General features: G+C 41.9%; 1 protein-coding gene and 1 long non-coding RNA gene across 3 annotated transcripts in view; one reads left to right on the forward strand and one right to left on the reverse strand.

The window, feature by feature from the left end:
- Positions 1–654: 654 nt before the first annotated feature.
- Positions 655–2872, reverse strand: LOC116529347. The gene is made up of 3 exons (XR_004259467.1): positions 2159–2872; positions 1062–1842; positions 655–748 (listed from the first exon to the last, which is right to left on the reverse strand). It is a non-coding gene; the product is annotated as an uncharacterized LOC116529347 (long non-coding RNA).
- A 4-nt stretch (positions 2873–2876) lies between these two features.
- The window catches only part of ZMPSTE24 (zinc metallopeptidase STE24), a 54940-nt gene continuing 32369 nt past the window's right edge, over positions 2877–25447 (forward strand). For both annotated transcript variants that reach the window (XM_032247079.1, XM_032247080.1), the window contains exons 1-6: positions 2877–3221; positions 5577–5723; positions 15118–15204; positions 15875–15991; positions 17250–17402; positions 20291–20432. In XM_032247079.1, the coding sequence (XP_032102970.1) occupies positions 3099–3221; positions 5577–5723; positions 15118–15204; positions 15875–15991; positions 17250–17402; positions 20291–20432 (769 nt within the window). In that variant the 5' untranslated portion in view covers positions 2877–3098. The remainder of the gene's footprint in view (positions 3222–5576; positions 5724–15117; positions 15205–15874; positions 15992–17249; positions 17403–20290; positions 20433–25447) is intronic.

Raw genomic sequence — 25447 nt, forward strand, 5'->3', positions numbered from 1 at the left:
TTGGGTGGTAGAAGCTCCTGTGAGGCTTCGGGCTCACAGACAGCTGAAGACAAGAGTGAAGAGGGCATAGCAACGATGGCCTGAGGTACAGAAAATTCTGAAAAGTGTTTATTCCTCATATATTTAAATTGGTATCTGAAAGGTTTCATCATAAATTAAAATCGTTGCAATGGATGTAAATTCTGGCAAGTTGTAAATACTGACACTTTAAGATACAACTGTTAAAGCATTGCAACTGGCCGGGCGTGGTGGCTCAAGCCTGTAATCCCAGCACTTTGGGAGGCCGAGGCGGGTGGATCACGAGGTCAAGAGATCGAGACCATCCTGGTCAACATGGTGAAACCCTGTCTCTACTAAAACTACAAAAAAATTAGCTGGGCATGGTGGCGCGTGTCTGTAATCCCAGCTACTCAGGAGGGTGAGGCAGGAGAATTGCCTGAACTCAGGAGGCGGAGGTTGCGGTGAGCCGAGATCGCGCCATTGCACTCCAGCCTGGGTAACATGAGTGAAACTCCATCTCAAAAAAAAAGCATTGCAACTTTTCAGTATAAACAATTTTTAAAACTGTTAAATCACTTTTTATAATGTATCCAAGAGAATCTACATAACAACTAAATAACCGGCCGCTATCCATTAAAGCATACACTAAGGAGCTCTTCAACATTGTTCTTTTATTATCTCTAACATATTTAGGTTGTACTCTACCATAAAATGTTATTCAAATGTAATACTTTGATGTTTAAAAAACCTTTTTTTTTTTCTTTTTTTTTTGAGACGGGGTTTCGCTCTTGTTACCCAGGCTGGAGTGCAATGGCGCGATCTCGGCTCACCGCAACCTCCGCCTCCTGGGTTCAGGCAATTCTCCTGCCTCAGCCTCCTGAGTAGCTGGGACTACAGGCACACGCCACCATGCCCAGCTAATTTTTTGTAGTTTTAGTAGAGACCGGGTTTCACCATGTTGACCAGGATGGTCTCGATCTCTTGACCTTGTGATCCACCCACCTCGGCCTCCCAAAGTGCTGGGATTACAGGCTTGAGCCACCGCGCCCGGCCTAAAAAACCTTTTATTGATCACTTTTTTGCAATAAAAATATAATGTATGTATTAAACTTAAAAAAAATTTCCTGTAACTTTATGGCTCTATGCTGGAATTCTTCTGAAGTCAGTAATCATCACAATAATCTTTAGTAAATAGTGGATCAAAATGACACAATTACAGATATCGATAATACACAATTATAAAAGGTGAAATTCTATTGGGAACACATCTCTTAGTGAGACACATGGGGCTGTCCCACCAATTAATTCATTTATCTGGATGAACAGTTCCTACTGCTAGATTAATAGGGTTCAGTTTCAATTGTTTTTTTCATAGATACAAGTGCTGAGAAATGAATTTACATAAACAAATAGGTGGGAATGCTAGTAGTTTTGCTGTAAGAATGTCAACCAATTCTTTGGTTTCTTTCTGAGTTGCATGCCAAAAACCAAATAGTATTCCTTCCTCGGCTGACAATTAAATAGAGCTACCATTAATTTTGTAGAAAACAAAGAACTGGAAATCATCTGACTCGAATCTGTTATCCTGTTATTAGAATCATTCACTTTCTCTAGTGACTTTTAATTATACTAATTACTCTCAGAGGTATTTAGGCAAGGTTGAGAAATTCAACATTAATTTCAACACGTCTTTAGCATCACAATATCACAGTAATTTAAATATATTTTAGTCGTAGCTACAGATTTAGCTCACTTTATTGTAAATAATAATTATGCTAATTAGCAACGATAGTATGTTTAACCAATTAATCATCAGATTTACTTTCGGTCAGAATAGCTGACCTCACTTTTTTTTTTTTTTTTTGGTGGGGGACGGAGTTTCGCTCTTGCTACCCAGGCTGGAGTGCAATGGCGCGATCTCGGCTCACCGCAACCTCCGCCTCCTGGGTTCAGGCAATTCCCCTGCCTCAGCCTCCCGAGTAGCTGGGATTACAGGCACGCGCCACCATGCCCAGCTAATTTTTTTGTATTTTTTTAGTAGAGACGGGGTTTCACCGTGTTGACCAGGATGGTCTCGATCTCTTGACCTCGTGATCCACCCGCCTCGGCCTCCCAAAGTGCTGGGATTACAGGCTTGAGCTACCGCGCCCGGCCTGACCTCACTTTTTAAGTCAAATAAATGTACGGGTGTCCGAGTGGCCATATTTCACTTGCGAATTTCAAACGAGAAATGGGACTGCGCCTTACTGATGCAAATTTGTACCCTCGATAAAGTCAGAAACTTTCATTTCACGTATGTCTAACCTACGGTGTCCTTGCTCTGTTTCAAGGCATTTTCGCAGGCAAAACGCCGCCTCTGACTATACTTGGGGTGGTTGAGACGAGATCTTCAAATAAAAATTCTCAACGTCACCGTCCACTCTCTCATACGCTTGAATTCAGAACACCCCAATACTGGCCAAAAAACTCCATTTCTAATGCCTGGTCTCGCTTTTGAGGCAGCTCTAGTTCAGAGGCATGATTTTTTGAGACTGGGAAACAGGCTGCTGTCGGGTCCTTCCCAGCCACCTCAGGCGGAAGCCGCGGCCCACTCAGTTCCGGCCCCAGCCCGGACTACCTGTCGCCTTGTTGGGGGAAGTAGGGCAGATACCGTAGCCCAGTCAGGGTAAACAGCTGACCCAGGGGATGGAACTGCGGCTCTGTAGAGAAAGCGGAGGACTTCACCGCATTCACGGGCCGGGGAGGAAAGCCAGAACCCCAGGCCGGAACCCAGCGTCACGTCGTGGGGGACCAATGTTAATGCAACACAGCTCAACAGGGCCCGGAAGTCAGTCTGTGGCTCCCCGCTCTCTTTGGGCCGGTAGTGAGGAAGGTGGGGCTGGGAAGTAGAAACTAGGAGGGCCTAGGGAGAGTCTGCAAGGGGAAGAGTGTATCTGTGACACTGCTAGCAGCGGGGAGAGGGAGGGATGGGGGCGGGTGTCGGTGTCGGGGCCTTCGGAAAGAACGGTTATCGCTGTAACACCGCGGGGACGCTCTGAGGGGACGCGTGTCGGTGTGGCACCGGTGCACGCTGAAGGAGCCGGCGGAACCGGGTGGCCATGGGGACGTTGGCATTGCTGGACGCTTTGTGGGAGATGCCGGCCGAGAAGCGTATCTTCGGAGCCGTGCTGCTCTTCTCCTGGACAGTGTATCTTTGGGAGACCTTCCTAGCACAGCGGCAGGTAAGCCTAGGCGAGGTCCAACCTGACCCCCACACCCGGCCACCCCTAGGCCAACCTTGGCTTCGACCCTGAGTCTCTTGTTGATTGTTCCAGTTTCCGCGCCAGTCTCGACCCTGTGGTCCTTGCTCAGTCTCGTAACTTGGCCTGACGGCGGGCTATGGCTTTGAGGGGGATCTTGGTGCGTCCAGGAAGTTTTCAGTAACGTTATAATGGGAGTCGAGGAATGCCTGGGCTCTTGTGCCCACCCTACATCTTCCTTGAGATCCTTGGGCCCAGACTTGGCCTCCTTTATCTTTGGAATAAGCCTTCAAAAGAATTTAGAAACCCAACTTCCTCATGACATTTATGTAATCATGCCTAACCGTAGGATTTTGCAATCCTTCCAACAGCATGCACTCTTGTTTCTCCTTGAAGTGCATATATTGTTTCTGCTGGGGGAAAAAAAAAATATGTATGTATGTGTGTGTGTGTGTGTGTGTGTGTATATATATATATATATATATATATATATATATTTATAGGTCCAGGCCAGGCTCGGGTGGCTCATGCCTGTAATCCCAGCACTTTGGGAGGCCGAGGCGGGCGGATCACCTGAGGTCAGGAGTTCGAGACCAGCCAGGCCAACATGGTGAAACTTCATGTCTACTAAGCATAGAAAAATTAGCCAGGGTGGTGGCGCACACCTGTAGTCCCAGCTATTTGGGAGGCTGAAGCAGGAGAGTCTCTTGAGCCAAGATCGCACCACTGCACTCCAGCCTGGGCAACAAGAGCGAAACTCCATCTCCAAAAAAAAAAAAAAAAAAAGAAAAGAAAAGATATATATATATATATATATATATGTCTCATTTTTAATAAAATTATCTTCATTTTTTGTTTAAAATACTAAAATGGTAAAATAGAAAGTGAAAGTTACTTAAGTTACTGCTTACAGCAGTCTCGAACTACCAGGCTCATGCAACCTTTACACCTCAACCTTTTTTTTTTTGAAACGGAGTCTTACTCTGTTGCCCAGACTGGTGTGTAGGGGTGTGATCTCGGCTCACTGCAACTTCCATCTCCTGGGTTCAAGCGATTCTCAGCCTCCTGAATAACTGGGATTACAGGTGCACGCCACCACACCCGGCTAATTTTTCTGTTTTTAGTAGAGACAGGGTTTCACCATGTTGGTCAGGCTGGTCTTGAACTTCTGATCTCAGGTGATCCACCTGCCTTGGCCTCCCAAAGTGCTGAAATTACAGTTGTGAGCCACCGCGCCCAGCCCACCTTAGTCTTCTGAGTAGCTAGAACCACAGGCGTGGGCCACAGTGCCCAGCTAATTTTTGGATTTTTTTGTAGAGATGTTGCCGGGGCTGGTCTGGAGTTCCTGGGCTCAAGCGATCCTCCCACCTCAACCTCCCAAAGTGCTGGGATTACAGGCATGAGCCACCATTCTCAACCTGTCCTCAGCTTATATTGGCACAAAACAATATATAAGGAAAGCATATTGTAGTGGCTCATTATTTTGTTTGGTATCCATTTGCTGTATTATATTTCCTGGGCTGCAATTACCCTTACCTTTTAGAATTTAGTATAATGTGAAAGTTGGTCTTTCTCCTTTTTTTTTTTTAGGAGACAGAGTGTCATCCAGGGTGTAGTGCTGTGGCACGATCTGGGCCCACTGCAACCTCTGCTTCCTGGGTTCAGGTGATCCTCTCACCTCCGCCTCCCAAGTAGCTGGGACCACAGGTGCACACCACCACACTCTGCTACTTTTTGTATTTTTTGTAGAGACAGGGTTTTACCACACTACTCAGGCTGATCTCAAATTCCTGGGCTCACAAAGTGCTGGGATTACAGGCGTGACCCAACGCACCTGGCTAAAACGTTGGTCTTTTCTCGCAGACCTGGTATGTTTCTATGTGGTGCTCCTCAAGTTTCTGGCTTTTAGGACCAAATTTAATGAGCAGCCTCAATATTTGTTCATACTCATGGTTAGCATGTGTGCTTCTCCTTTCCATGAATTTGTTTTCTCTATTATATAATAGAGGAGGTATGTAATACCCAGAATGAGTAGTACATGTTACAAAGTTGTGATGTTACAACTTTGGTTTACATATACAAACTGCAGTGTGATGAGAACCCTGATTTTAGTTTTACTAGTCAGCTAACCTCAGGTTCTCTTGTTCTGCTTTTATTTTTCTGCATTAGTCATTTCAGTGGTCAATGTACTTGATCAAGTGTGATATTTGTGTAGGTATAAAGCAAATTCAACAAGAGTAAGTGACAAGCTATAAATCATACAGTGTTTGATCATAAATGACTATTGTAATAAACAATCAACTGTTTCACTAAAGTGTTTTCTTCAAAATATTTCAGAGAAGGATATATAAAACAACAACTCATGTACCACCAGAGTTAGGACAGATCATGGATTCTGAAACATTTGGGAAATCTCGACTGTATCAACTGGATAAAAGCACTTTCAGCTTCTGGTCAGGACTCTATTCAGAGATTGAAGGCACTGTGAGTAACTTACTTTTTGGAGAGACAGTCTGTCAACTTGTTTAATACTTTGTAATGGTTGCTTTCATTTTCACATTTTTGTAGCACAAAAGAGGGCACCACACTTGCAAGTCCCAGATTGCTTTCTTAACCTTTGTTATTGATAGTAATCGCTGTGGAGCAAAAAAGAAAGAAACATAACTGCTTAATCAGTTGAAAACTATGGTATATGGAAACCATTACCCTGAGGTCAAGTAGGAAAAATATCTTCTTCCATTTGGATGCAGCTGAGATGTCATGTCTTCTAAGCAACTATTTGAAACTTCCCTGCCTGACAAATGTGGGTAGGGTGACATCCTATCATTATTCCTGTCAGCGTACATATCATATTATGTTGAATTTGCCTGTGGTTTTTCTTTTTTTTCCGGCACAGTCACCCAGGCTGAAGTACAGTAGTGTGAACTTGGCTCATTGCAACCTCTGCTTCCTGGGCTCAAATGATCCTCCTACCTCAGCCTCTCTAGTAGCTGGGACAACAGTTGCATGCCACCATACCCGGCTAATTTTTATATTTTTTGTAGAGTCAGGGTCTCCTCATGTTGCCTGGGCTGTTCTCAAACTCCTGAGCTCAAGTGATCTGCTCACCTCAGCCTCTCAAAGTGCTGGGATTACAGGCATGAGCCACTGTGTCTGACCTAATTTGACTGTTTAATTGGCAAACTGGTAGTTCCTTAAAGAAATAGTACTTTGCAAGGCATGGTGACTCATGTCTGTAATCCCAACACTTTGGGAGGCTGAGGTGGGTGAATAACAAGGTCGGAAGTTCAAGACCAGCCTGGCTAAGATGGTGAAATCCTGTCTCTACTAAAAATACAAAAATTAGCCAGGCTTGGTGGTGGGTGCCTGTAATCCCAGCTACTCAGAAGGCTGAGGCAGGAGAATTGCTCGTCCCCAAGAGATGGAGATTGCAGTGAGCCACAATTGTGCCACTGCATTCCAGCCTGGGCGACAGAGCTAGACTCTGTCTCAAAAACAAAAACAAACAAAAAAGAAATAGTACTTTAAAGTCTTGTTCATCATTTTATACCTAGTGCCTGGCATGGAATAAGCACATAGTTCCTATTTATTGAATGAAATAATGACAGGACATTTTACTTAGCAAAACAAAGGGCCAGTCTTACCCTCATATTAAAAGAAGAGAGGCTGTATAACATAGAGCAATTTTCTTTTTTTTTGGTGGTCTCCTTCCCGTCCCCCTGTAGCCATTTTGGACATTTTTTTTCCTAATTGCTCCTTCCATGAAATTTTAATACCATAGATATGTTGTATATTTGTTTCAGTACTGTATGTATGTATATCTGTGCTTTATACATAAAAAAAGATTTTTTTCCCACCCCCTAGAAAAATTGAAAGTACATAATATAGAGGTTAAGAGCAGCCTCTGAGCTCAGGCAGCTTGAGTTTAAATCTCAGCTCCACCACGCCAGTTGTATGACCTCAAGCAACTCACTCAGCATTTCTGTGCCTATTTTCTCATCTGTAAAAGTGGTGTGGTAATAATGGTTCCTTATTTGTAGTGGTTTTGAGAGGATTAAATGACTTAATATATAGAAGATGCTTATAACAGTGCATGGTCCACTGTAAGTATTTCATAAGTGTCGGTTATTATTATTATTATTATTATTATTTTGAGACAGTCTCTTGCTCTTTCACCCAGGCTGGAGTATACTGTTGCCATCATGCCATCATGACTCACTGCAGCCTGGCCCTCCCAGGCTTGGGTGATCCACCTCAGCTTCCTAAGTAGCTGAGACCACAGGTGCATGCCATCATGCCTGGCTAATTTTTTCTTTTTTCTTTTTTGCCCTGAGACAGGATCTCTCTCTATTGCCTAGACTGGAGTGCAGTGGCACAGTCACAGCTCACTGCAGCCTTGATCTCCTGGGCTCAAGCAATCCTCCTAACTCAGCCTCCCAAGTAGCTGGGACCACAGGCATACATCATCATACCCAGCTAATTTTTTTATTTTTTGTAGAGACAAGGTTTATCTCAGAGTCCTGGGCTCAAGCAGTCCTCTTGCTTCAGCCTCCCAAGGTGCTGGGATTACAGGCATGAGCCACCTCTTCTGGCCCCCTTTTTGAAAATGTAGAAACAAGGTCTCCCTGTGTTCCCCAGGCTGGTCTCAAACTCCTGGGCTCAAACAATCCTCTTGCCTTGACCTCCCAAAATGCTGGGATTATAGTCATGAGCCACTGTGCCCTGCCACTGTTATTATTTTTATCATCCTGACCATCATCATCATTTCTGTAGAACTTTTAGATCCACTAGTACCACTAAGAGAAATATTCCTAGATTTAAAAGAATTATGATCGGCTACCATTATTGTTTCATGAGTTAAAGAAACTGGCTTTATGTAGCTGTGTTAAATGATGGCAGAATTGTCTAGCTCATCACAAAATTTTTCTTGACAAGTATGGAATAATAAGACTAGTGTGGTTAGATCCAAATTATTAGAAACTGCGCTTATTTCTTCAAGGTGATGGAAAATGGCAATGCTTCTAGAAGAGTTAAATTTTGGTACTTAGAAAAATTAAGAAATGATTGGAAAACAAAATCTCATTGGCTTTGAGGATACACAGCTATTGCTATTAAGTGATCTTTTCAATATTGACTTGACTTTAGTTAATTTATCTGAGCATTTCTTCTGTTAGGGACAGGTCACAAGTAGAAAATCATCCTTCAGAGACAGATGGAAGTAGAGGTGGTTAATTTTACACTACTTTTTTTTAATAGATGCAAGAGAGTTTACTTATCTATTTATATGAGGGCCTTGGTCCAAAAAAGACTAATGGGGGCTCAAAAAAGAATTATAGTAACTTTAAAAAAATACATTAAGCATATCTAAGATCTTAAATATATTATTCTCCTCAAGAGCTAGCTGCTTCCAAACTTGATTTAATATTTTGCATGTTTTCCTTCCATTGCTTGGTTAATATACAATATTTGGTTCTCCTTTCTGCAATCAATGTCTGATAGCTGAGTTTTGCTGTTTTATCAACTGACATTTCACCTTCTGTTTCACCAGCTCCAGAGGAATTTTTTTCTTTCTCTTTTTTTTTTTGAGATGGAATCTCATTCTGTCACCAGGTTGGAGTACAGTGGCACCATCTCAGCTCACTGCAACCTCTGCCTCCTAGGTTCAAGCAATTCTCCTGCCTCAGCCTCCCAAGTAGCTGGGATTGTAGGCGCCTACCACCACGCCCAGTTAATTTTTGTATTGTTAGTAGAGACAGGGTTTCACCATGTTGGCCAGGATGGTCTCGATCTCTTGACGTCGTGATCCACCCACCTTGGCCTCCAAAGTGTTGGGATTACAGAAGTGAGCCACTGTGCCCGGCCCCGACCTGGCCCTGGAGGAATTGTTGAACAGCTTACAACACTGCCTAAAGAAGTAATACTCAGAGTTCCTGTTCTATACTGATTAATAGCTCCCATATTTTCTTCATCTCTGAAAGGTCTGAATTCTTGGTTTAATAATGACAAGGCAAATAGATGAGGTAAACTGTATGCTTTTTCTGATGTTTGTGTCTTGGAAGTTCTTTGACTTTCCCCCCTACAGGGCCATAGTAAAATGATAGGAAAAGCATTTTCAATCTCCTTGGTTGTCCCTGGCAAATAGTGCCAGGAAAGATAGACAGTAGCTAGGTAATTATGGTTGGTGACCATAGAAATGACTGTTTGTTCTAGGAGATGACAGAAATAGGGAAAATATGTGTATAAAGTGAGAGTTTGTAATGTACTGTGGCTCAAACTGGAAGCAGTACTGATGGGCTAAGGTTGGGAACGGTAATAGTTAATATTCGTCATGATTTTCACTTCATACATAGTTCTTATATTTATTGTTTGATGTTTACAACAATGAAGTAGAAAGGATAGGCATTATTATTGCCTTTTTATGGATGAGGAAGCAAAGGCTTGGGTAAATTAAAGGGCATCCATGTTTAATGGCCAAGGGACATGCCAATACATGGGAGAGCTGGGTTCCAAACTCTGCCCTTCTGAGTCTTTAAAATGACATTGTAAAAACCATTCTGGAAACTCTAAAGCTTGCAACATGAACGTGCTAAATTTATCTCTGGGGATTTTGTGGCTGCATTTACCCTTTGCATGAAAAACATTTTGGGTAACTTTGAAACCTTGTTTTGTTTGGAAACAAGTTCATTAATTTGTTTTGTGTTGATTAAAATGAATAGATTTGTATGTTTTGGTCACAGACATCAAGTGAAAAGATTAGCTCTGACTTTTTGTTGTTGTTGTTGTTGCTGTGGTATTTTCTACTTGAGGGAACCTAAACAGAGTCCTTGTGTGTCCAGATATGGTTGCCACTGTTCACACAAATATGACAGTACACCCGGATAGAAAATGTCCATTCTCTCTGAGACACTTTCTTTAATATCTCACAGATGTTTGTGAAGGGCCCACTGAAGAAATGGAATGGCTGGGGAGCAGAGTAGGGCAGAGTTGAAAAGTTTAAATTGTTGCTTCTCTAATTTTTGCATGTTTCTATGTGAGCATTTTCATCTTCTTGAGCCTAAGTTTTCTCATCTTTAAAATGAGATGTGGGCCGGGTACAGTGGCTCACGCCTGTATTCCCAGCACTTTGATAGGCCAGGTAGGCAGATCACCTGAGGTCAGGAGTTTGAGACCAGCCTGACCAACATGTTGAAACCCCGTCTCTACTAAAAATACAAAAATTAGCCGGGTGTGTTGGCACAAGCCTGTAATCCCAGCTACTCAGGAGGCTGAGACACGAGAATCACTTGAATCCAGGAGGCGGAAGCTTCAGTGAGCTGACATTGCATCACTGCATTCCAGCCTGGGTGACAGAGCGAGACTCCATCTCAAAAATAAATAAAAATAAAATGAGAAGGGGATGCATATTAAGTCATACCTTGTATGGTTTGCGGCAGGGACTGAGTGAGGTAATGTAAATGGGGTTCTTTGGCCAAGTTACTTTAACCTCTCAGAGTGACCCCTCAGTTAAAGAGTTTCTTTCAGTTGCCTCATTTATTAAATAGAGATGATTATACCCTTTGCCCTACCTGCTTTTCAAGACTGTAGTAGTGAAGCCAGGCACAGTGGCTCAAGCCTGTAATCACAGCACTTTGAGAAGCTCAGGTGGGAGGATCACTTGAGCCCAGGAGTTTGAGACCAGCTTGGGAAACATAGTGATACCCCATCTCTGGAAAAAAATTTTTAGAAAATTAGCCAAGTACCGCTTGAACCCAGGAGGCGGAGGTTGTGGTGAGCCGAGATCGCGCCATTGCACTCCAGCCTGGGTAACAAGAGCGAAACTATGTCTCCAAAAAAAAAAAAAAAAAAAAAAAAGGAAAATTAGCCAAGTGTGATGATGCACACCTGCAGTCCCAACTACTTGAGACACTGAGGTGGGAGGATTGCTTGAGCCGAGGAGATCAAGGCTGCAGTGAGCTTTGATTGCACCACTGCACCCCAGCCTGGTAACAGAGTGAGATCCTGTCTCAAAAAAAAAAAAAAAAGGATGTAGTGAAATAATGTATGTCAAAGCCCTAGAATTATTTTTTCTGGGATCAATAATTTTACCATAGAACAACCCTGGGAGCATGCTTGGTGAAATTGTCAACATGGAGAAATTGTACAGTTCACCATGCTTTGTTTTTTGGTCCCCAAAAGAAACTAAACACTGTTTGAAGTATCAATTTTCAAATACATTTATAGATTATTCAAAATTCATATTAAAACTACCCTTGATGCTTATTTAAACACTGGACTTTTAATAATAATTGTTCTAACCTTTCACTAAAAGCATTATAAATCCTTAATTCTACATTATTTATTAGTATTAGGAATCGGCTGAAATACCGTCCTGGCTGGGCATGGTGGCTTATATGCCTATAATCTCAGCACTTTGGGAGGCCAAGGCAGCTGGATCACGAGGTCAGGCATTCAAGATTAGCCTGGCCAACATAGTGAAACCTTGTCTCTACTAAAAATACAAAAACTTAACTGGGAGTGGTGGCGGCCGCCTGTAATCCCAGCTACTTGGGAGGCCGAGGCAGGAGAATCACTTAAACCTGGGAGGTGGAGGTTGCAGTGAGCCGAGGTCACGCCACTGCACTCCAGCCGAGTGCGAGACTTCATCTCAAAAAAACAAAAAGAAATACCATCCCAGGTCAATTAGATCAACAACTAGAGCATATGTCAGATAGTGGTACCAAAGCATGTCTTTTGGGAAAACAAGGTTTATGTCTGAGTTAGTTGTAGAAAAGTGGAAACACCTAGAGGTAATGTTAGGGGAGCCTTTTGAAAAGCAATTTAATGGGGCTGAGTGCAGCCCTTTGGAAGGCCACAGAGAATTGTTTGAGACCAGAAACCCCATCTGTAAATTTTAATTAGCCAAGTATGGTGGTGCACACCTGCTGTAGTCCTTGCTCCTTGGGTGGCTGATGTGTGAAGATCGTTTGAACCCAGGAGTTCAAAAATACAGTGAGCTATGGTCATTCCACTGCTCTCCATCCTGGGTTATAGAGTTAGACTCCTTCTCTTAAAAAAAACAATTTATTAAAGCAATGATTTTCAAACTTTAGCATACATCAGATTTACCTAGAAACTGCTGGGCCCCACTTCCAGCTTCTGATTTGGTACGTCTGGGATAGGGCCTGAGAATTTCCATTTCTAAGAAATTCCCAGATGCTGTTGATGCTGACCAGAGACCATATTTGACACTCATGATATTAAACCAATCCAATGTACTGGTAACAGTCTAAAAGTTGGATAGTATAAAGTGTGGGTGAGATTGTGAGAAAACAGAAACACTAGAGTACTGCTGATGGGGGTATAGTTTGTTATAAACACTTTAGGAAATATGCTGATAATACCAAATGAAGTCTACCATGGACGGATCTAAGAAAATGTAGAGTATAAAAAACAGACCGGGCGCGGTGGCCCATGCCTGTTTTCCCAGCAATTTGGGAGGCCGAGGCAGGTGGATCACCTGAGGTCAGGAGTTTGAGACCAGCCTGGCCAACATGATGAAACCCATCTCTACTAAAAATATAACAACAACAAAAAAATTAGCCGGGCATGGTGGCACGCACCTGTATTCCCAGTTACTTAGGAGGCTGAGTCAGGAGAATCTCTTGAATCCGGGAGGTGGAGGTTGCAGTGAGCTGAGATTGCGTCACTGCAGTCCAGCCTGGGCAACAGAGCGAGACTGTAACAAAAAAAAAAATGGTGGCTCACACCCGTAATCCCAGCACTTTGGAAGGCCGAGGTGGGTGGATCACGAGGTCAGGAGATTGAGACCATCCTAGCCAATATGGTGAAATACTGTTTCAACTAGGAATACAAAAATTGGCCAGGCGTGGTGGCGGGTGCCTATGGTCCCAGCTACTCAGGAGGCTGAGGCAGGAGAATCTCTTGAACCTGGAAGGCAGAGGTTGCAGTGAGCCGAGATCGCGTCACTTTAGTTCAGCCTGGGTGACAGAGCGAGACTGTCTCAACAAAAAAAAAGCAAATTGCAGACTGATACAATATGAAGTCATTAATATACATTCTTTAAAAGCATACATACATAAATCCCTATATTATTTGTAGATACATATATGAAAATTGGAATTAGATTGGGAAGATACACATGAAATATTATAGCACCTAACCCCTCAAACCCTGAGGAACTGTGTCTGAACCAATGGGAATATTGTGCTTCAAGTCAAGGAATGTGATCATTGTGTTCCTAAGCTCATATCCTATATAGAGAAAAAACAAATTGATTCCTCTTGACAAAACGAGTTCCACGAACTTGTATCTGTTTTGGGCAGTAGAATTTCATAAGCATGCATTCTTTTCAAATTTTGAGCCGCTTCCTAGTTCCTCATGTCCTGGTTATTTGGTGAATGTCTGTGTTCACTTTATCTGCCCAAGACCAAGACAAAGGGTGGTACTGAAGAAGAGCCCACTCCTGTGAAACCCTGGTCCCCTACCTCACCTTTTCCTGACCCACCAAAGACACAGATAATCCCATTCTGTTTCCTAATTTAGTAAATGAACACGACTCTCTACTTCGGTGATTTGTCCTGATGGAAGAGGACTGTTTTCTTTCACAGAAAAGACAATTATGGAGCCATATTAATGTGGTTCAAATTCCTCTTCTATCACTCATTAGCTGTTGGATTTTGAACAAGTTGGTTTTTTTTTTTTTTTTGAGACAGGGTCTCATTCTGTCACCCGGGCTGGAGTGCAGGCATGATCATGGCTCACTGCAGCCTCAACCTCCCAGGCTCAAGTGATCCTCCTGCCTCAGCTCCTCAGAGTTGCTGGGACCACAGGATCGTGCCACCATAACCAGCTAATTTTTGTATTTCTTATAGAGACAGGGTTTCACCTTGTGTCCAAGCCGGTCTCAAATTTCTGAGCACAGGCAATCTGCCTGCCTTGGCCTCCCTAAGTGCTGAGATTACAGGCATATGCTACCACACCGGCTCTTTCATCTTTTTTTTCTAGATGGAGTCTCAGTCTGTCACCCAGGCTGGAGTGCAGTGGCATGATCTTGGCTCACTGCAACCTCCGCCTTCCAGTTTCAGGCGTTTCTCCTGCTTCAGCCACCCAAGTAGCTGGTACTACAGGCACACGCCACCTCACCTGGCCAATTTTTGTGTTTTTAGTAGAGATAGGGTTTCACCATATTGGCCAGGCTGGTCTCGAACTCCTGACCTTGTGATTCACCTGCCTTGACCTCCTAAAGTGCTGGGATTACAGGTGTGAGCCACCACGACCGGCCCTGTTTAACCTTTCTAAGTTTAGTTTCTGATTTTGTTGTGGTCTCTTGAAAAAAGTGTTTGTTTTTTTTGTTTTAGAACAGCTTTATTGAGATAATTCATCTACAATACAATTCACATACCATACAATTCATCCATATATAGTGTTATTTTAACCACCTAAATTTAGTATCTCAATGGTTTGTACTCATTTAAATGCATAATTTGTGCTAAATGTGAAATAGGTCTATTTTTCAAAAAATTATTTTATTTTGTTATTTTATTTTATTTGAGACAGGGTCTCGCTTTATTCCCTTGCTGGAGTGCAGTGGCACGATCACGGCTCACTGCAGCTTGACCTCCCGGGCTCAGGTGATCCACTCACCTCAGCCCCTCAAGTAGCTGGGCTGGTCTTGAATTCCTGGCCTCAGATGGTCCTCCTGACTCAGTCTCCCAAAGTGCTGGGATTATAGGCATGAGCCACCATACTGGCCTCTTTTTTTGTTGTTGTTTTAATAGAAAGATGATTATTTTGTCCTTTCTTTTTTTAATACCGTGCTCTCTCATATGATAGTTTCTAGTACTGTTCAAATGTGATCAAAGTATGCTTTGTTTTATAGCTTATTCTTCTCTTTGGAGGAATACCTTATCTCTGGAGACTTTCTGGACAGTTCTGCAGTTATGCTGGCTTTGGACCAGAATATGAGGTATACGGTTTATTAGCAAATATTTGTCATGGTATTTCTTTTGGCTTGGCAGGCCTTATACTAACGTTAAGTTTTTGGCTTCTGCCATTGTTAGATTTGCTTCTCTGTCTGCATAATCCTTGGTTGCCCATGCTGTATTGGCATAACACTAGCTACTATAACAAATCCCAGAATTTCAGGAGCTTATTTGCAATGGTTTATTTCTCAATCACGTATAATCCAGTGTGAATATTTTTAGTTATCAGGTGACTTTCTTCCATGTGGTAAGCCGAGAATCTAGGCTCTTTCTATGTTAGGGATTTGTCTATATGATTTAAGGTACCTTTCATATAGTGCCTGTGTAATAAAAAAGGAATTGTTTTGTTTCTCTTTTACTTTTCTTGAAAGTAAACTTTTTTGAAGGCAGCGATGATGTTTCAGACTTTGTTTTATGCATAGACTCAAGCATAGTGAGTAATACAGTAACTGTGGGATATAGTAAGTTTACTATATGTATCCCACATAGTAACTTACTATATCCCATAATTGCTATATTAATATAACTTGGTATAGTTATAACTTAGTATAGTTACTATAATAATATAACGGGATATAGTAAGTGCTCAGCAAATACTTGATTTGTTTGCTAGTATTTCATAAGAACTGGATTTTTTTTTTTTTTTTAACTTAGATCACTCAGTCCCTGGTGTTTCTGCTGTTGGCTACACTTTTCAGTGCATTGACTGGTTTGCCATGGAGTCTTTATAATACTTTTGTGATAGAAGAAAAACATGGTTTCAATCAACAGGTATAATAAAGGATACAAATGTTCTCTTTTAAATGTGAAAAACTTCTGTGCTTTTATCCTGTATTGTTAATAATTTAAACATAATTTACTATTTCAGAGTATGAATTGACAAAAAAGGGAACTACAGATATGGTAAAGATCATAGTTGAAAGTCTTGACTGGGTACAGTGGCTCACACCTGTAATCCCAACACTTTGGGAGGCTAAGGCAGGATCACTTGAGCCCAGGAGTTCAAGACCAGCTTGGGCAATATACTGAGACTTCATCTCTATGAAACAATTCTCAAAGTTAGCCAGTTGTGGTGGTATGCACCTGTAGTCCCAGCTACTTAGAAGGATAAAGCAAGAGGATTGCTTGAGTCCAGGAGGTTGAGGCTACAGTGAGCCATCATTGTGCCACTGCACTCCAACCTGGGCAACAGAACTAGACCCTGCCTCTAAAAAAAGAAGAGAGAGAAATTTATGTTACAAACTCTTTTAGCACTAATGTTTATTGTTTTTCAGCCACTAATCATCATTTGTTTGTTCGTGACATGGTCTCGTTCTTTCACCGAGTCTGGAGTGCAATGGCAGGATCATGGCTCACTGTAGCCACAACCTTCCAGACTCAAGTGATCCTCCTACCTCAGCCTCCCTAGTAGCTGGGACTATATATGCATTATCCTACACTGGGTTAATTTTTTTTTTTTTTTTTTTTTAAGTAGTGCCAGAGTCTCACTATGTTGCCCAGGCTGGTCTGGAACTACTGGGCTCAAGCAATCCTCCCATCTAGGCCTCCCAAAGTGCTGGGATTACAGTTGTGAGCCACTGCACTCATCCTCAGCTAATAATGTTTAAATGAATTTTATACTGTAAAATGCAATACATTTATCATTGCCTTTTTTTTTTTTGAGACGCCTGTAATCCCAGCACTTTGGTAGGCTGAGGTGGGCAGATCACTTGAGGTGAGAAGATCAAGACCATCCCAGCAAAACCCCGTCTCTACTAATAAAACAAAAATTAGTTGGGTGTGGTAATGTGTGCCTGTAGTCCCAGCTACTCAGGAGGCTGAGGCGGCAGAATCACTTGAACTCGGGAGGCAGAGATTGCAGTGAGCCGAGATGGTACCACTGCACTCCAGCCTGGCCACAGAACAAGACTCTGTCTAAAAATAAAAAAACAAAAAATAAAAAATGATGTATGCTTTGTACTTACTTATCAGTTATTTTAAAAGCAAAACCAGTTTCTCAGTTTCTTGTGGTAATGTTTTCTTTTTGCAGACTTTGGGGTTCTTCATGAAAGATGCAATCAAGAAATTTGTTGTGACTCAGTGTATTTTGTTGCCTGTGTCTTCACTTCTACTTTACATTATTAAAATTGGGGGTGACTATTTTTTTATTTATGCCTGGCTGTTCACATTAGCTGTGTCTCTGGTGAGTAAAATCTTTATTTCATTTTCTTTTAAAAAAAGTTCCGGCCGGGCGCGGTGGCTCAAGCCTGTAATCCCAGCACTTTGGGAGGCCGAGGCGGGTGGATCACGAGGTCAAGAGATCGAGACCATCCTGGTCAACATGGTGAAACCCCGTCTCTACTAAAAATACAAAACATTAGCTGGGCATGGTGGCGCGTGCCTGTAATCCCAGCTACTCAGGAGGCTGAGGCAGGAGAATTGCCTGAACCCAGGGGGCGGAGGTTACGGTGAGCCGAGATCGCGCCATTGCACTCCAGCCTGGGTAACATGAGTGAAACTCCGTCTCAAAAAAAAAAAAAAAAAAAAAAGTTCCTTGGTGAGATTATTATAAGTTAATCTTCGTTGGCATTTAAACAGTTCTTAAGAAGCAGCTGAAATATAAGTAGGTGCACATATACATTTCCCCCATGGTTTTTGCTTTTGATTGTAGAAACAGGAGACTGACCGTAACTTTTCTTCTCCTTATGCTAACTCTTACAGGTCATAGAAACTAGTTGTTAGTCACTTTTAATGATGCAGTTGTCAGGCAATTTTGGGTTGTGCATTTGTGAGTTGACACCAAAATGACTAAGTGTGATAATTTAACAACTATTGACTGACCTCCACTGCCTAAAATCATGGCTATTTTGAAGAGAAATGAGATTTAAGAGGGACAAGAGGAAGAAAGCATACACTTAACTGACCTTCTTCTGCTTCCCTTCTCCTGCCTTCCCCTTCCCCCTTAACACTCTCTCTCCTTTGCCCCGAGTACTTCCCCTTCCTTGTCTATCTTTACCCATTCTTCTTCCTTTCCTTCTCCCTTGTTTCCATCTCCCCAGCTGCCAGCTATTCCTCCCTCTCTTCCTTCTCCTTTCCTTTTCCCTCTCACTCTTTCCCCCCTGATTTTCCCTTCCTCACATCTTCTATTCCTCTTCTCTTTCCCATATACTAAGGTGCTTCACAGCACAAACGCTACAATACAGTCAAAATGGTCTGTTCAGGGCCAGGCACAGTGATTAAGATCTCTAGGTGGTAATACATAGTCCTTTTAGAACTGTCTTGGGGATTTCTGATGCTTCATGAGCCAATCGTAACACGCAGTTCTGCCTTTTAGCATAATCACAATAGACCTGAAGTCTTTCCTAAAAAAGAATTAGTAGAACTTGACTGTGTGCTGTTTCTTAGTTGGCTTGTCAGCTAAAATTAAATTATGCCTATAATCCCGGCACTTTGGGAAGCTGAGGTGGGAAGATTGCATAAGCCCAAGAGTTTAAGACCAGCCTGGGTAACATAATTAGTCTCTCACTACAAATAATAATAATTTTTTTGTGTGTGATGGAGTCTCACTCTGTCTCCAGGCTGGAATGCAGCAGCTTGATCTTGGCTCATTGCAACCTCCCCCTCCTGGTTTCAAGTGATTATCCTGCCTCAGCCTTCTGAGTAGCTGGGACTACAGGCACGTGCCACCATGCCCTGCTAATTTTTTTTTATTTTTAGTGGAGGCGAGGTTTCACCATGTTAGCCAGGATGGTCTCAATCTTCTGACTTTGTGATCTGCCTACTTCAGCCTCCCAAAGTGCTGGGATTACAGGCGTAAACCACTGTGCCTGGCCCTTTAAATAATAATTTTTAAAAATCCCAAATGAAAAATCCAAAATGGTCTTTTCAGTGCCCCCAGAAATTATCTGTCAGCTCTTCAACTCCACTGATGATATATATATTTTTTAATTTTTTTAGAGATAGAGCCTCCCTATGTTTTCCACGCTGATGTACAGTAGCTATTTCATAGTCATGATCATAGTGCACTACAGCCTCAAACTCCTGGGCTCAAGCAGTCTTCCTGCCTCAGCTTCCTGAGTAGCTGGGATTACAGGTGCGTGACACCACGCCCAACCTGAGGTTTATTTTAATCTGAATTACATAATGCTCATTGTTTCATTTTCTACTGACGGGATCAAGATCAGAAAATGGGTGCTAGTTGGATTTACAGGTATCTACTGTATGGCAAATTAAAGTAAAAGGAAAAAGAGCAGAGAAAATGCTCTAAAAATGCTTAGGGAAGTGCTATTTCAACGACAGTGTACAATTATGAACTATAGGTAATTAAGCTAACAAGCCAACCAAGTAACAGCACACAGTCAAGTTCTACTAATTTTTTTTTTTTTTTTTTTTGTTTGGGACGGAGTTTCGCTCTTGTTACCCAGGCTGGAGTGCAATGGCACGATCTTGGCTCACCACAACCTCCGCCTCCTGGGTTCAGGCAATTCTCCTGCCTCAGCTTCCTGAGTAGCTGGGATTACAGGCACGTGCCACCATGCCCGGCTAATGTTTTGTATTTTTAGTAGAGACGGGGTTTCACCATGTTGACCAGGATGGTCTCGATCTCTTGACCTCGTGATCCACCCGCCTCGGCCTCCCAAAGTGCTGGGATTACAGGCTTGAGCCACCGCGCCCGGCCTCTACCAATTCTTTTTTAGGAAAGATTTCAAGTCTATTGTGGTTACGCTAAAAGGCAGAACTTCGTGTTATGATTGGCTCATGAAGCATCAGAAATACCCAAGATACTTCTAAAAGGACTGTTTATTACCACCTAGAGATCTTAATCACTGTTAGTAGCATTATCCTCTAAAATAAAATTCATAGGTTTACTCTATCAAACTACTCATTTCAATTTAATTCATCAGACAGATATTGTGCTCTTACTATCTGGTACTGTTTGGGCCTGGGAATACTAGAGGAAGTGAGTTCCTTGTTCTCAAGTTTGAGGTTAACAAAATTGTTTTAATATAATTAAATTAAATTAAATCTGTATAATAAAAAATAGTTTTTCTTTAAGAATGTTCATATGTTGTTCTGACATTTACTTTTCAGGTTCTTGTCACAATCTATGCTGATTATATTGCCCCTTTATTTGACAAATTCACACCTCTGCCTGAGGGAAAGCTTAAAGAAGAAATTGAAGTAATGGCAAAGAGTATTGACTTTCCTTTGACTAAGGTGTATGTTGTGGAAGGTAAGGCTACCTGGGGATAAGAAGGTTTTATTCAAGTGGTTTGTTTTATTTGATACTTTATTCTTAAAACTTTAATCAAAGAACAAATCAGTTTTTGTTTTTTTCTTTTTAAAATTTGTTATTTGAAGGCTAGGAGTTTACCTTTTGGTTTGTTTTTTGAGACAAAGTCTTGTTCTTGTCCCCCAGGCTGGAGTGCAATGGCACAATCTCAGCCCACTGCAATCTCTGCCTCCTGGGTTCAAGCTTATTCTCCTGCCTCAGCCTCCCTAGTAGCTGGGATTACAGGCGTCTGCCAACCATACCTGGCTAATTTTTGTATTTTTAGTAGAGACAATGTGTCCATGTTGGCCAGGCTGGTCTTGAACTCCTGACTTCCGGTGATGTGCCTGCCTCAGCCTCCCAAAGTGCTGGGATTACAGACATGAGCCACTGTGCCCAGCCTACCTTTTGGCTTTTTAAGATTTACAGAAATTGGTAACATAGGCCAGGGATAGAAATTGGTTGCTTGATGCCAAATCCTGCTCTTGTCTGCAGCTGTGTGTGTTTGGTTTTACAGTATTGAGTTTTTGGCCAAGGCTTTTTCACTCTCTGTTATATTATGTTATATTTTAGATTGATTTATTCACTTCTGTTATCTGTCTGGTTCTTTTAGGTAATTAAGTTGGATTCTTGCGTAGTCAGATTCTGTATAGTATTAGTTGGGAGGCTTTTAAAGCCAATGTTCTTGGCCTTATCTCCTCCAACAAAATATCCAGTGTTCTTGAGGACTCACCTGCAGATTACCAAATTCTACAGTACCATCGAGTACTGCAGACTACTAAAGTCTCAAAAGAAGCCTGTGGAGATGTAGAGAGAAACTGCTGTAAGGTTCCATGACTTTCAGAATTTATAAAGTCCATATAAATGAATGTAATAGTTCTCCCCATGACACTTACTAGTTATGGGATCTTGGATGAGTCACTTCACCCTTCTGGGTTTCAGTTGTGTTTCCTCTAAGCTATGGTTTCACAAATGTAAAGGGCTAGATAGTAAATATTTGAGGCTTTGTGGGCCACATGTTCTCTGTTGCAGCTATTCAATGCTACTGTTATAGTGCAAAAGCAGCCATAGATAATACTAAACAAATGAGTGTGGCTGCGTTCCAATAAAACTTTATAAAAATAAATGGCAGATTGGATTTGGTCTGTGAGCTACAGTTTGCTGGTCCCTGCTCTAAACTGAAATATCATCAGTGAGAAGCAGCTGCGTTAGATGAAGGAATAGAAACTGAGAAGCAGTCACAGAGTTAGGGGAGAACAGAGATGGTCACAACTGAAAAGAATGAATTAACAGCAACTGGAAGAACATAGAAATTTCAGACATTTAGTGACTTCTGAGGATATATAGCCCAATCAAAGGCGCAATTGGAGTAGCTTAAATGTCTGTGGGGAAATGGTAGAATAATAAGCCAGTTCATACTTCTTTAGCCTCTGAAATAACTACTCTTTTTTTTTTTTTTTAGGTAATATTAAACTAAAAATTTAATCACTAATCTGTATAATAGAATAGTCTCTAAGTGGCTTTTACTGAAGGGGCAACCTGAGTTGCTGATCACATAAGTTATAATCAGATAATGCGAAATAATAGCTAATGCTATGACAGTAGAGGTAATCAATAGAATATGTGAAAACATATCATTGGTGCTATTTTCTTTCTTTCTTTTTTTCCCTACAACATCCAGAGTGTGAGAGCTATTTCATTTTAGATGAAATAGTTAGGGAAGGCTTTATGGAGGGAGAGTTACGACCTGAGCTGGGTGTTAATGGGAAGTCAAGATTTGAGTAGATAGAGGGCAGCATTTCAGAGGTCAGGCTTCAGGGTCAAAAGGCTTGGGTTTGAATCATAGCTCTATCACAGATTATCAGTGCTGGGTTTGGTGGCTCCAGCCTGTAATCCCATCTAGTGGGGAGGCTGAGGTGGGAGGTCAGGAGTTTGAGACAACCTACTTGTGTGACTTTGGGCAACTTAGCTTTGCTAAACAGCAGTTTACTCATCTATAATGTATGTTTTTATTGTTGTTAACAATAGTAACAGTCCTCAAAAATATTTTGAATGAATGTTGTTGCTGACAATAACACACATTACAGATTTGTAAATTGGTAGGGAGATTGTAGTGAAAAGCCAAGAATTTTGCTCACAAAATATTATTAGATAGCAAGTGCTGTGCAGAGAATTAAACTAGTTTGGTCTGATGAGTTGATACTGTAGATTGGGTCATCAGAGAAGACCTCTCTGAACAAATGAATATTAAGCTGAGACCTAAAGGGAGGAGCTATCCATGTTGAGGCCATTGGGAAAATGTTCAAGGACTGTGAAGAAGCCCAGTGTGGCTGCACCATAGCAGGAGACTATCAGGAGAGGAAATCTGAGACATAGGCAATAATCAGGCCACATAGGCCTTTGTTAAGTCAGGGTAAGGAGTTTGGATTTTAAGTTCAGTGGGAAGAGCCATTGAAGGCTTAGGCAGGAAGGTGACATAGTCTCCTTTGTATTTTTTAAATATCCTGGGCTGCTGTAGGGAGAGGCAAGAGTCTAGGTAAGACATAATAGCTTAGAGTAGAATAATAGTAATTAATGGAGAGAAGTGGATGCATTTGGGACAGGTTTTAGAGGTAGAGTTTATTGAATTTTCTAACTGATTGCATTGGGGGAATAAGGGAAACAGCTAGGACTTTTGACCTGAGCAGTTGGATAAATGGTAGTTTACTGAGAAGGGAAAAACTGGGAGAAGAGTAGGTTTGTCAGTAATTAAGACTTCTAATGGCTATATTACATATTGAGGAACCTATTAAACGTTGTTGTTATTAGTCAGAGTTCTGCAAGCAATAGAAACCAACTGTGGCTGATTTAAGCAGAAAAACTGCTTATTGAAACAATATTTGGCTGGGAGCAGTGGCTCATGCCTGTAATCCTAGCAATTTGGGAGGCTGAGGCAGGTGGATTACCTAAGCTCAAGAGTTTAAGACCAGCCTGGCCAACATGGTGAAATCCTGTCTCTACTAAAAATACAAAAATTAGCTAGGCATGGTGGCATGAGCCTTGGTCCCAGCTACTAGGGAGGCTAAGGCAGGAGGATCGCTTGAACCCAAGAGGTGGAGGTTCCAGTAAACCGAGATCGTGCCACTGCACTCCAGCCTGGGCAAGAGAGTGAGACCCTGTCTCAAAAAAAAAGAATATTTGCTATCTTACATAATATGCAGGAAAGTTAAGTTTACGAAGCCCAGAAAATGGGCTGTTACATAGGAATGCTAGGAACTTATAATCATAATGCAGAACCTCTCTGGTGAGGACACTGCTGTGGCTACCTCAGATCACTGGATTCAGCCACTAGCACCCGCAGAATGAATTCTTCACTGCATTTTTTTTTTGTGAGTGTGTATAATTAGCTAACTATTCAGAATCCCCCATGGGTGGATCTGATTGACTAAGCTAAGGCATGGGGCTAGCTCTTCGGAGTGTTGGGAAAACAAATACCTGGCATTTTAGATTTCTCAAATGAGAAGCAGCCTCTCATGTGGTGTGATACTCCCTAAACTCTGAAAGGAAATTCTAATATTACACAGGAAAAAAGACCACACACAAGAATACAAACAACAAATATATCTCTAGACATCTCTGTGGAGATGTCAAATAGGTAGCTGTATTATGAGTCTGGAGTTTTAGGGAGAGGTCAGCTCTAAAATACAGATTTGGAAGTATCTGGCACGTAGATGGTGTTTAATGCCATTGATGAGGGCTCTTAGAGAAGAGAAGGGGGCCAGGGTCAGAGTCAGCAGAGAAACAGCCAGGAAGGAGGGTAAGGAGGAAAGGCCCTTGAGGTAGAAGAAAACCAGGAGAAACTGGTGTCGCAAAAGCCAGGAGAATATTGTGTTTTAAGGAGAAAGTGGTCAACAGCGCTAAATGGTGCCAAGAGGTTGATTACGAGGAGGCATTATGGCAATGCCTTACATTTTTGTAGAATGTTTTGATTTTCAGAGTTCTCAATGTTACTTCAAACCTCAAGTGATATCATTAATTCATTCAGTAAATAAGCATAATTGAATATACAGCCATGCATCACTTAACGATGCGAATATGTTCTGAGAAATGCGTCATTAGGCTTTTCCTTGTCATGCGAACACCGTAGAATATGCTCATACAAACCTAGACGGTATAACCTGCTGCACACCTAGGTTGTATGGTATAGCCTTTTGCTTCTAGACTACAAACCATGTTACTGTACTGAATAGGCAATTGTAACATGATGATGAGGATTCGTGTATCTAAACATAGAAAAGATAATGTGCTGTGCTACAACATTACAGTGGCTATGATGTCAGGAATTTTTTAGCTTCATTAGAATTTTGTGGGACCACTGTCCTATATGTAGTTTGTTGACCGAAATGTTGTTATGCAGTACATGACTGTATCCTGCATGCCAGGCGCAGCGATATAAAAAGCTTATAGTACAGTATGGGGATTCTTTTTTCTTTTCTTTTTTTTTTTTTTGAGATGGAGTCTTGCACTGTCGCCAGGCTAGAGTGCAGTGGTGCAATCTCGAATCACTGCAACTTCCACCTTCCAGGTTGAAGCGATTCGCCTGCCTCAGCCTCCCAAGTAGCTGGGACTACAGGCGCACACCACCACACCCAGCTAATTTTTGTATTTGTAGTAAAGATGGTCTTTCACCATGGTGGCCAGGATGGTCTCGGTCTCTTTCCCTTGTGATCCGCCCACCTTGGCCTCCCAAAGTGCTGGGATTACAGGTGTGAGCCACCGTGCCCTGCCAAGCGATTCTTAAAGTTTAGTAGGTAAAAAGTCCCTCGAGAGTTTGTTAAAAGACAGATTCCTGGTCTTCATTCCCAGAGATTCTGACATAGTAGGTGTTTCCAGTATCTACTTTTTTTTTTTTTTTTTTTTTAATAAAGATGGGGTTTTGCCATATTGGTCAGGCTGGTCTCGAACTCCTGACCTTAGGTGATCCACCCACCTCAGCC

Source organism: Sapajus apella, unplaced genomic scaffold (genome assembly GCF_009761245.1).
Source record: "Sapajus apella isolate SASKATOON/1434 unplaced genomic scaffold, GSC_monkey_1.0 scaffold62, whole genome shotgun sequence".
Taxonomy (NCBI): Eukaryota; Metazoa; Chordata; class Mammalia; order Primates; family Cebidae; genus Sapajus; species Sapajus apella.